The sequence below is a fragment of the Tachyglossus aculeatus genome, chromosome 21 (genome assembly GCF_015852505.1).
Source record: "Tachyglossus aculeatus isolate mTacAcu1 chromosome 21, mTacAcu1.pri, whole genome shotgun sequence".
Classification (NCBI taxonomy): domain Eukaryota; kingdom Metazoa; phylum Chordata; class Mammalia; order Monotremata; family Tachyglossidae; genus Tachyglossus; species Tachyglossus aculeatus.
This window is the reverse complement of record NC_052086.1, coordinates 47,655,391-47,666,135: the sequence shown is the minus strand read 5'-3', so window position 1 is coordinate 47,666,135 and position 10,745 is coordinate 47,655,391. Positions and strand designations below refer to the sequence as shown.

General features: G+C 46.3%; 1 protein-coding gene across 3 annotated transcripts in view; it reads right to left on the bottom strand.

The window, feature by feature from the left end:
• Positions 1-207: 207 nt before the first annotated feature.
• Positions 208-10,745, bottom strand: part of NSMCE1 (NSE1 homolog, SMC5-SMC6 complex component) — a 63,692-nt gene continuing 53,154 nt past the window's right edge. For all 3 annotated transcript variants that reach the window (XM_038763282.1, XM_038763283.1, XM_038763284.1), the window contains exons 5-8: positions 8,531-8,677; positions 4,646-4,762; positions 3,051-3,171; positions 208-458 (exon numbers count right to left, since the gene is read on the bottom strand). In XM_038763282.1, coding sequence (XP_038619210.1) covers positions 373-458; positions 3,051-3,171; positions 4,646-4,762; positions 8,531-8,677 — 471 coding nt within the window. In that variant the 3' untranslated portion in view covers positions 208-372. The remainder of the gene's footprint in view (positions 459-3,050; positions 3,172-4,645; positions 4,763-8,530; positions 8,678-10,745) is intronic.

Below are 10,745 nucleotides of genomic sequence, written 5' to 3'. Positions count from 1 at the left end.
ACTTTCTGCCAGTTTCATGGCGCTTTTTACTCAAAAAGAGCAATTTCGTTCAAAACACAATTTACTCTAGCTAGAGTAATAGAACTTTAGTTTGATTTTTACTGCAAAAAAAAGCCACATGAAACCTGAGCCTTTCTCAACCCTACTTAATGATCAGCTGACATGAACATTTCTAGGCTTAGACCTGAAGGAAAACCCCAATCACCATCAAGTTAGAACAACTTTATTTGAAAGGTCATTTTCAAGTTAAAAATAAAACAAATTAGTAGAAAAGCGGTTAACTTTACCCCTTGTACAGTAGGGTCATTTTACTCTCTGTATGACGGCTGGATATGAAATTATAATGCAACAAATCCAACTACATAGTGAATTCTAATGTCTCCTTTTTCCTGAAGATGAATTGCTTCTTCTCTCTCCCTTGGAGGTACAAGGCAACTGGGAATCGGGTTGACTTATTTCTAGATGGAGAAAAACACACAGTCTGCAGCTTCTCACTTCACGGGGTGGCGAAATTTGCAGCGACGAACACCAGATTCATCTATAATGTAAAGCTGGCCTTCAAGCTCACCAGCCGTGGAATTGCGGGATAAGTTAATCAATCAATCGATGGTATTGACTGAGCACTTACTGTGTGCAGAGCACATATGGAAGAGTACGAGGGAATTAGCAGGCACGTTCCCCACCCATAATGAGCTTACAGTCTAGAGTGTGACAGTGAGCCCACTATTGGGTAGGGACTGTCTCTATATGTTGCCAAATTGTACTTCCCAAGCGCTTAGTACAGTGCTCTGCACACAGTAAGCGCTCAATAAATACGATTGATGATGATGATGCTCCAGTCTGCATAGGGAAAAGCTAACCTTTGACCCCAACTAACCACTGATGGGAACTTCCCCCAGGCAGTCCTAGGGATTGCTGCAGAAAGATGTTCCACTCCTTAAGTTTTTTTTTTTTACTGTATATATGTTTGTACAGATTTATCACTCTATTTTACTTGTACATATTCACTATTCTATTTATTTTGTTAATGATGTGCATCTAGCTTTATTTCTACTTATTCTGATCATCATCATCATCATCATCAATCGTATTTGAGCGCTTACTATGTGCAGAGCACTGTACTAAGCGCTTGGGAAGTACAAATTGGCAACATATAGAGACAGTCCCTACCCAACAGTGGGCTCACAGTCTAAAAGGGGGAGACAGAGAACAAAACCAAACATACTAACAAAATAAAATAAACAGAATAGATATGTACAAATAAAATAAATAAAATAAATTTTATTTTTTTATAAATAAATAATAAATTTCTGATGACTTGACACCTGTCCACATGTTTTGTTTTGTTGTCTGTCTCCCCCTTCTAGACTGTGAGCCCGCTGTTGGGTAGGGACTGTCTCTATATGTTGCCGACTTGTACTTCCCAAGCGCTTAGTACAGTGCTCTGCACACAGTAAGTGCTCAATAAATATGACAGATTGATTGATTGATAGAGTGGTTAAGAATGGTGGACTCCCAAGTGATTAGCCTTTAACATATTTAAGAAAGCCGTGCCACAATGACAATTTGGGATGCCGAAGTAGAGAGGCCTCTTGGATTTCAATCCACCCCAGTGTGCGGCACAGGGTTTGGCATTCTTATTACTCAAGTGGACTGAAACAGATGCGACCACGTAGAAAATACGCTCTTGATGGAAATCTTTAAGCCCTTACAATCTGTCCAAAATGATCTAACCTGTCGGCATTTCTGCCCAGCTAATACGGATTGGACACACTCCCTGCCCACCTGGGGCTCACAGTCTTTATCCCCATTTGACAGCTGAAGTAACTGAGGCACGGAGAAGTGAAGTGACTTGCCCAAGGTCACAGAGCACACAAGCGGTGGAGTCGGAATTAGAACCCATAACCTTCCGACTCTCAGGCCCGGGCTCTATCCACTAGGCCATGCTGCTGCTCTGATGGAATCAAACAGTTCCGTTAATATTGTGGGCAGGTAATGTCTGTTTATTGTTGTACTGTACTCTCCAAGCACTTAGTATAGTGCTCTGTATGTAGTAAACATATGTATATATGTTTGTACATATTTATTACTCTATTTATTTATTTATTTTACTTGTACATATCCATTCTATTTATTTTATTTTGTTAGTATGTTTGGTTTTGTTCTCTGTCTCCCCCTTTTAGACTGTGAGCCCACTGTTGGGTAGGGACTGTCTCTATATGTTGCCAATTTGTACTTCCCAAGCGCTTAGTACAGTGCTCTGCACATAGTAAGCGCTCAATAAATACGATTGATGATGATAATGATGATGATAGTAAGTGTTCAATAAATACTAGAGAAGCAGCATGGCTCTGTGGAAGGAGCACGGGCTTGGGAGTCAGAGGTCACGGGTTCTAATCCCGGCTCCGCCAACTGTCAGCTGTGTGACTTTGGGCAAGTGACTCTAACTTCTCTGGGCCTCAGTTTCCTCATCTGCAAAATGGGGATGAAGACTGTGAGCCGCCCCGTGGGACAACCTGATCACCTTGTATCCTCCCCAGCGCTTAAAGCAGGGCTTTGCACATAGAAAGCGCTTAACAAATGCCATCGTTATTATTATTATTATTATTACTGAATGAATGAATATCAATATAGCTTAGTGCAGTCCTTTTAGACTGTGAGCCCACTGTTGGGTAGGGACTGTCTCTATATGTTGCCAACTTGTACTTCCCAAGCGCTTAGTACAGTGCTCTGCACACAGTAAGCGCTCAATATGATTGATTGATTGATTGATAGTCCTGAGAGAGTCAGGAGACCTGGATTCGAACTCCAGCTTTGCCACTTGTCTACTTGGGTGACCTTGGGCGGGTTAGTTAACTTTTCAGGGCCTCAGTTTCCTCATCGATAAAATGAGTTTTGAATCCTTGCGCAGCCTTCCCTTTAGCCTGGGTGGAAGTCCCACGTGTCTGCTTATACTGCATCTAGCCCGGTGCTTGGCACATTAAGTGCTTCCACATACCACAATAACAATCTTTATTATCACTATTGTAAGCTCTTCAATGGGTACCTACCTGGTATCTCATGAGGCCAGAACTCGTTGCAGAAAGGACAGTGTGGTTCGACCTGGGCTTTGAAATACCTTGCAGCGCAAGGTAAGTGCATTCCAGTTGCACAGGTTTCACAGGTCTGGCACTGCATTAGAAACATCGGTTACATTAGGCAAACGTATCTGTACTTCACAGCTCTCCGGCATAACGATAGGCTTAAAAATCTCAAACGGGCCGGATAAATCTGAGACACCCCCAGAAAGGGAATGTCATTTCTCAGTCAACTGTATTTACCCCTGCTTGGCCTCCCACTCCTAGAGGTGGAGGCACGCCTGCTGGGCTGTGCCACAAGTGGTGAAGGTTTATTATGGAAGAACAACCTAGGCTAGCTCGCCTGGTGGATGGGCTCAGTAGAAATCCGGAAAATAGCTTGCTAACGTGAGCGGCAGAAACCAGAGTGGCTACCGTGCAACCTCCTGCTGGCTAGCAGCACTCGGGCTAGGCATCACCACTGTAGCCCGTGAGTATCTTGTGGGCAGGGATCATGTCTGACGACTCTATAATACTCTCTGGGCTTCAAGGCTGTCCATCCCCTCGCCCCCTCCTACCTCACTTCCCTTCTCTCCTTCTCCAGCCCAGCCCGCACCCTCCGCTCCTCTGCCGCTAATCTCCTCACCGTACCTCGTTCTCGCCCGTCCCGCCATCGACCCCCGGCATCACCCCCCTGTCCTGGAATGCCCTCCCTCCACACATCTTCCTCCCTTCAAAGCCCTACTGAGAGCTCACCTCCTCCTGCAAGCCCTCCCAGACTAAGCCGTCCCTTTGTCCTCTCCTTCTCCTCCCCATCGCCCCCCTTCTGCCCTACCCCCTTCCCCTCCCCACAGCACTTGTGTAGAGTTGTACATATTTATTACCCTATTTATTAATGATGTGTATATAGCTATAATTCTATTTATTCTGATGGTATTGACACCTGTCTACTTGCTTGGTTTTGCTGTCTGTCTCCCCCTTCTAGCCTGTGAGCCCGCTGTTGGGTAGGGACCATCTCTATATGTTGCCAACTTGTACTTCCCAAGCACTTAGTACAGTGCTCTGCACACAGTAAGCACTCAATAAATACAACTGAATAAATGAATGAATATAAAAAGTAATTCAGCTAGTCCACTCCTGAAGAAACCTGGGAAAACCTTCAGAAAAATAGAGTGGTGAGGGTGTGCTCTGCACACAGTAAGAGCTCAATAAATACAATTGATTGATTGACTGATTGAGGGTGTAGAGAGCATTACGCTGTTGATGGCATTAACAACAGAGGAATTCCCTTTGCTTTAACGGTCCCTGAAACATGATCTGCCCCTAACGTGGGTTCTTCAAGAACAGACGCACACTTGGCAGGAGAACGCTCTGCGTGTTCGCAGACGAGGGAGCGAATCAGTACCTCATCATCATCATCATCAATCGTATTTATTGAGCGCTTACTATGTGCAGAGCACTGTACTAAGCGCTTGGGAAGTACAGATTGGCAACATATAGAGACAGTCCCTACCCAACAGTGGGCTCACAGTCTAAAAGGGGGAGACAGAGAACAAAACCAAACATACTAACAAAATAAAATAGAATACCTGGATGGCAAGGCTTCGGCAGATGTTGCAGATTTTCACCAGGTCTTGGTATGAATGGCGGATGTACTGCTCCATCTCCATGATGCAGCGGGTGTGTAAGGTATACTCGCCTTCTCTCTGGGGACACACAGTCAGAGGTTAAAAGGTGCTAGCTACTTCTTGCTACGGGTTTATTTCTGACTTTCTCCCAGTAGTTTGTAGACCCTTGGAGTACCCCAAAGATGCGGGCTGGCCGCTTTAGCAAGTGAGTTTTTACTACTTCCTAACCTCGTTCAGGAATCTCATCCCTATTTAATGAGGAAATGGTACCCAAGTGACCATTAAAAACGGTGAATCTGAAGGCCCGACGCAAACCCCAGAAGTCTCATGTAACAGCACATGATCCTCCATCTTGATGAGGATACACAAAATATATTATGACGTTGGCCATCTCCACTGCAATCCCTAAACGCTTCCTTTTTATTTAATTTTCACCCTCTCATAGTGATGAGGTGCTTAGACGTGTGCTGCCCCTTTGAAAAATGGCTAATGCTTGGGAAGTGCAGCGAGAGGAAAGGGAATGCCTTAAAGAAATACCCTTTCCACTGACTGAAGGCAAAGGAAATGTGAGTTTGGGAGTCTCTCAGGGAAGTTGGGGTTTTAAATTGTGGTATTTGTTACGCGCTTACTACGTGCCAGGCACTGTACTAAGCACTGGGGTGGATACAAGCAAATCGGGTTAGACGCAGGCCCCGTCCCACATGGGGCTCCCAGTCCCAATCCCCATTTCACAAATGAGGTAACTGAGGCCTGGAGAAAAGTGACTTGCCCAAGGTCACGCAGCAGACAAGCGGCAGAGCCGGGATTAGAACCCCTGACCTTCTGACTCCAGGCCCATACGGTATCCACTACGCCATGCTGCCTCAACTTCCCTATCATACACAGCGTGGCTCAGTGGAAAAAGCCCGGGCTTGGGAGTCACAGGATATGGGTTCTAATCCACTTATCAGCTGTGTGACTTTGGGCAAGCCACCTCACTTCTCTGTGCCTTAGTTACCTCATCTATAAAATGGGGATTACGATTGCGAGCTCCACGTGGGACAACCTGATCACCTGATCATTATTATTATTATACACACCCAAACAAGTAAAACTAACCCTCTTAAAATACTACTACCTGGGGAGGACCCAGTATGTTGCCAACTTGTACTTCCCAAGCGCTTAGTACAGTGCTCTGCACATAGAAAGCGCTCAATACGACTGAATGACTGAATGAATCCAGTAATGCAAACTACCAGAGCCCAAGGCCTGAAAGCCAGAGGCAGCCGAAGAAGAATTATAAAAAAATTGAAACGACAAACCATTTACTTCAAGCTACTGATGCTAACCGGCATCTGATTACCCATCTGTTGGGGCAATGGCTGAGAAGCACTTAATCAATCAATCGTATTTATTGAGCGCTTACTATGTGCAGAGCACTGTACTAAGCGCTTGGGAAGCACAAATTGGCAACACATAGAGACGGTCCCTACCCAACAGTGGGCTCACAGTCTAAAAGGGGAATGCCTTAAAGAAACTGATAGGCTCGAAAACGTAGTTGCTCCAAGACTGGAGAAACCATTTCACACATTGGACAAGTGTGCCTACTTCTAGCTAAACGTTAGCGTCTTCTTATTTTCATCTAGTTTGGGCCATAAGACAAGGTTGGCATGTGTCAAATGCAGGAAAACACATGCCATTTCTTCGGAAGGGGCACGAAGCCGCGTCTCTCTGAAACCACAAGAGGAAAGGATGTGTGGGGCTGAACTGAGAAGCTTTTTTTGGTGTTTGAGATAGAGAGGGCACAGAGGCGAACCGCCTATTGCGGTGTCTTCTTTGAATTGCCCTCCGCGCCTTCTCTCCACATCCTCTCCAGGAAGCATCACGCCCTCCGCTAAGTAGCGTGAGAAAGAGTTGGGGGTGAAGAGAGTGTCTTATGCCCCAGAACATCACGCAGAAGCAAAGTTTTCTATCACTAGCAGGGTGCAGAGTCCAATAATGCTCAGTCGCTTAAGACCCAGGGGAAATCTGGGTCTCTTCCAACCCTTCGTCCCTTTCAGAAACGGCCAAAGTATAAAAAGCTGAGCGCTGTCAGGGCACTGTAGCTTTGGGCTGTTAGGGGGCCTATTTCCAGAGATGACTGAGCCCCCTACTTCAGAAAACTGTGGCTCAAATACTGTAAATACGGCTACCAAGAACTTAACTTTCCCTGAAAAGGAAGTTCAAGACCACATCAGCAGAGATCAGCAGGTTAAGTCCAACAACCTGAAAAGCGCGTGAGAACTGCAAGAAGTACGGCAGCACCAGAGAGCGTTTCTTCCTTACCAAGCCTCCAGCCGGATATAAATGGATGGAAAGACATTGGCTTGGGCAATATGCTGGGAAATTGGGTTTAGGTGGCAGGAGACGCTGCTTTTTCGGCTCATTTCTTGATTTTCTTGGAACCACTGATGACTTATTACGAAACACAGTGACTAGTCCTAGATCCAGCTAAGGGAGATGGCCATGATTCTCCCTAGGGAAAGTGCCTTTGCTTTTGAACTACTGAAAAAACAAACCGTGGACCGGCCTTTCGGATTAGTGGGGAACGTTAGCCAGCCTTCCAAAGTTTTTTACGGCATTCCCTTTGCTCCAGAGGGTTGTGGGATTGACAGTCAATAAAACCTGTCTGTCACTAGCTGTTGCCCTACCCCAGTAACTCTGAGGTTGGTACCGAAGATGCTTTTAAGGAAAATTGTTCTTGGGTACCAAGCTTTTCTAACTAAGCACTTAGTACAGTGCTCTGCACACAGTAAGCGCTCAATAAATACGACTGGATGAACTGAATGAATGAATGAACCCAATGTGACCTGTAAATCATTGCGTTGGGGGCTTTTTTTGACTCAACTCTCCCGCTGAGTCTCCCAGAGGCAGCACAATCAATCCATCACTTAATCATATTTACTGAGTGCTTACTATGTGAAGAGAGCACAATACGCAGTACTAACCCGCTGCCCAACGAATTCCCAGGAGCCGAGGGGAAGGAGGCAACCCTGCTCCACCCACTTCTCAATTCCTCCGGGATGCAGGCACGTGGTGGCTTCGGCAGAGAACGACCGACCCGGGGAAGGTCTGAGGCCCTTCTGCTCTCAGCTCAGCATCCTCCCTCCTCACCGTACCTGGAGGGGATGTTGGAGGGGAGCAAGGCACTGGCCGCCCCTCTGAAAGGCAGAACGGCCGGGGCGGACGTGTTCACCGGTCCACCCCTCAAAGGCATCAACACAAGGATGTGGTATAACAGGCTTTCCCTAGTGTACACGGTGATCACACTTTTTTCCCCCCCCCGAAAGTCCAGGTAGGGGTGATTTAATCGTGATAAAAATAATAATAGTGGTAGTGGCTAAGCGCTTACTGTGTGGCAGGAACCTTACTAAGCGCTGGGGTGGACAGAAGCAAATAGGGTTGGACGCAGTCCCTGTCCCACCTGGGCCTCCAGTCTCAATCCCCATTCTATGGATGAAGGAACTGGGGAGCAGAGAAGTGAAGCGACTTGCCCAAGGTCACACAGCAGACCAGTGGCGGAGCCGGCATTAGAACCCATGACCTTCTCACTCCCGGGCCCTGGCCACTCCGGGAGAGCCCAACCTTCCCCTCCAACTCTAGGCTGCAAACTCCTTGTGGGCAGGCATTGTGCTCTCCAGCTCTGTTTTAATACTCTCCCAACGCTTAGTATAGTACTCTGCACACAGTAAGTGCTCAATAAATATCACTGATTGCTTATTCAAAGCAGCAAGTTGAGTTCACTACAGTAGCTCACGCCTATTCATACTGTAAAACCCCACCTGACAAAAGCAGCATCCACACACAGCTTTTCAAATTACAACTCACCTCAGAGAGCCACTTGTCCTGGACAAAATTATGCAGCACTTGCTCTACTTCTTTCTTCTTCATTTTCTTTGTCTGAAGTTGATCAGACAGGTTTAAGATGCTCGTGGAAGAGGCAAACCCGTTTTCCGATAAGATAATCAGGCTCATCTGAAAAATATTGGACGGTTCAAAAAAGGGAATCCCAAGGGTCAGGATGAAATGCAGTCAATGAATTTGCACATTTACCCATTTCTAAATATCGAGGCGCGGTCCCGCCAGCCGAGAGGCACCTCGTCTTACTGTGCTAGGAAATTTACACACTGCCAGAGGAGTTGCCCATTTCCCAAAATGGGATGGAGAGCTGAGGATCTGCATACACTTGGGGTACAAAATTCAGAACCCTTCTGAGAGGCTTAATGTTGGGAAACGGTATGGATTTGAGTAGCAAGATCCAGTCGGGAGAGCCAGGGTGCAAGACAGTCTGAAATCTACCATCGCTCCTGGATGCACCCTAACCGTTGGCAGGGTCATCCTGGAACCAAACGGCAAATTTACTACCCATTAATCGATCAATCGTATTTACTGAGCGCTTACTGTGCGCCGGGCACTCTCCTGAGCAGTTGGGAGAGTACAACACAAAAATATAACAGACATATTCCCCGCATTGGTGAGGGAGAGGCAGCGTTGCCTAGTGGTTAGACCACGGGCCTGGTTGTCAGAGGACCTGTGTTCTAATCCTGTCCCTGCATCTTACCTGCTGTGTGACTCGGCGCAGGTGGCAACTTCTCTGTGCCTCGGTTCCCTCATCCATAAAATGGGGATTGAGACTATGAGTCCCATGTGGAACATGGATTGTTCCCACCTGATTACCTTGTATCCACCCCAGAGTGCCGGGCAAATAGTAAGCACTTAAATACCATTAAAAAAAAAAAGTAAAGAGACTCAGACTTTAGTCCCGGCTCTTTCCATTAGCCTGCCGTGCGACCTCGGGTATGTCATTTTATCCCTCTGGGCCTCAGGTTCTTCCTCAATAAAATGGGGGTAATAATAATAATAATAATAATAATGGCATTTATTAAGCGCTTACTATGTGCAAAACACTGTTCTAAGCACTGGGAAGGTTACCAGGTGATCAGATTGTTCTACGGGGGGCTCACAGTCTTAATCCCCATTTTCCAGATGAGGTAACTGAGGCCTGACAGAGAACTGAAGTGACTTGCCCGAAGTCACACAGCTGACAATTGGCAGAGCCGGGATTTGAACCCATGACCGCTGACTCCAAAGCCCGAGCTCTTTCCACTGAGCCACGGGATCATGACACCTACCTCTCCCTACCTCACAGGGCTGTCGTGAGAGCGAAACGAGATAAGCTGTGTAAAAAGCAGTTGGGGAAAGCCCAGCCCTCCATCTCACTTTGTCTCTAACCACTTCGAAAAATGGCCTGGCTGATAAAACCTTAACTTGTAACAACCCTCGCCAAACCAAAGGAATGATAAAATACAGCCTCACTTCTACGTGGGGGTGGGAACACGCATTATATGCCGGTACACCTGACCCTGTGAGAGAACCAGGAGTACATTATCAAAATTTAAAAAATCCGGTACGGCCCTGAAAATTAAAACAGCACCCAGAAAACCTTGGTGACCGGTGACGACACAGGTACTGTGCTTACAAAGAGGATCCTAATCCCCAAGCCAAAGGAGACTTAAAATCGGCACACGGTCAGGTTCATGTGGACTGATAACGATTGAACAGCGTTTAAAATACCTAATACGTTCTCCCATTTTCCTTTCAAAAGGATAACCGGTTCTCCCGAAATGTGCGTTTTCACTAAGCGTTTTGGGTAGAACGCTGTTGGGGAATGAGGAAACATTTTTCCAACAATGCGGGCCTGCCGAGAATAGGATGCGATGTCAAAAGAATTGGTTGGACACACGCATGTGCTGTTGGTTAAGGATTGTACTTCCCAAGCGCTTAGTACAGTGCTCTGCACACAGTAAGCGCTCAATAAATACGATTGTGATTGGATGCCGTCTAACTGTATAACATAAATTTTACTTAGCACAGGGTTCGTAGCTCAATCAGTGGTATTTATTGGGCACTTGCTGGGTGCAGAGCACTGTACTAAGCACTTAGAGAATGTAACCCCAGCCCCGCAGGGGAACTAATAATAATAATAATGATGGTATTTGTTAAGCACTTACTATGTGCCAAGCACTGTAGATACAAGGTAATC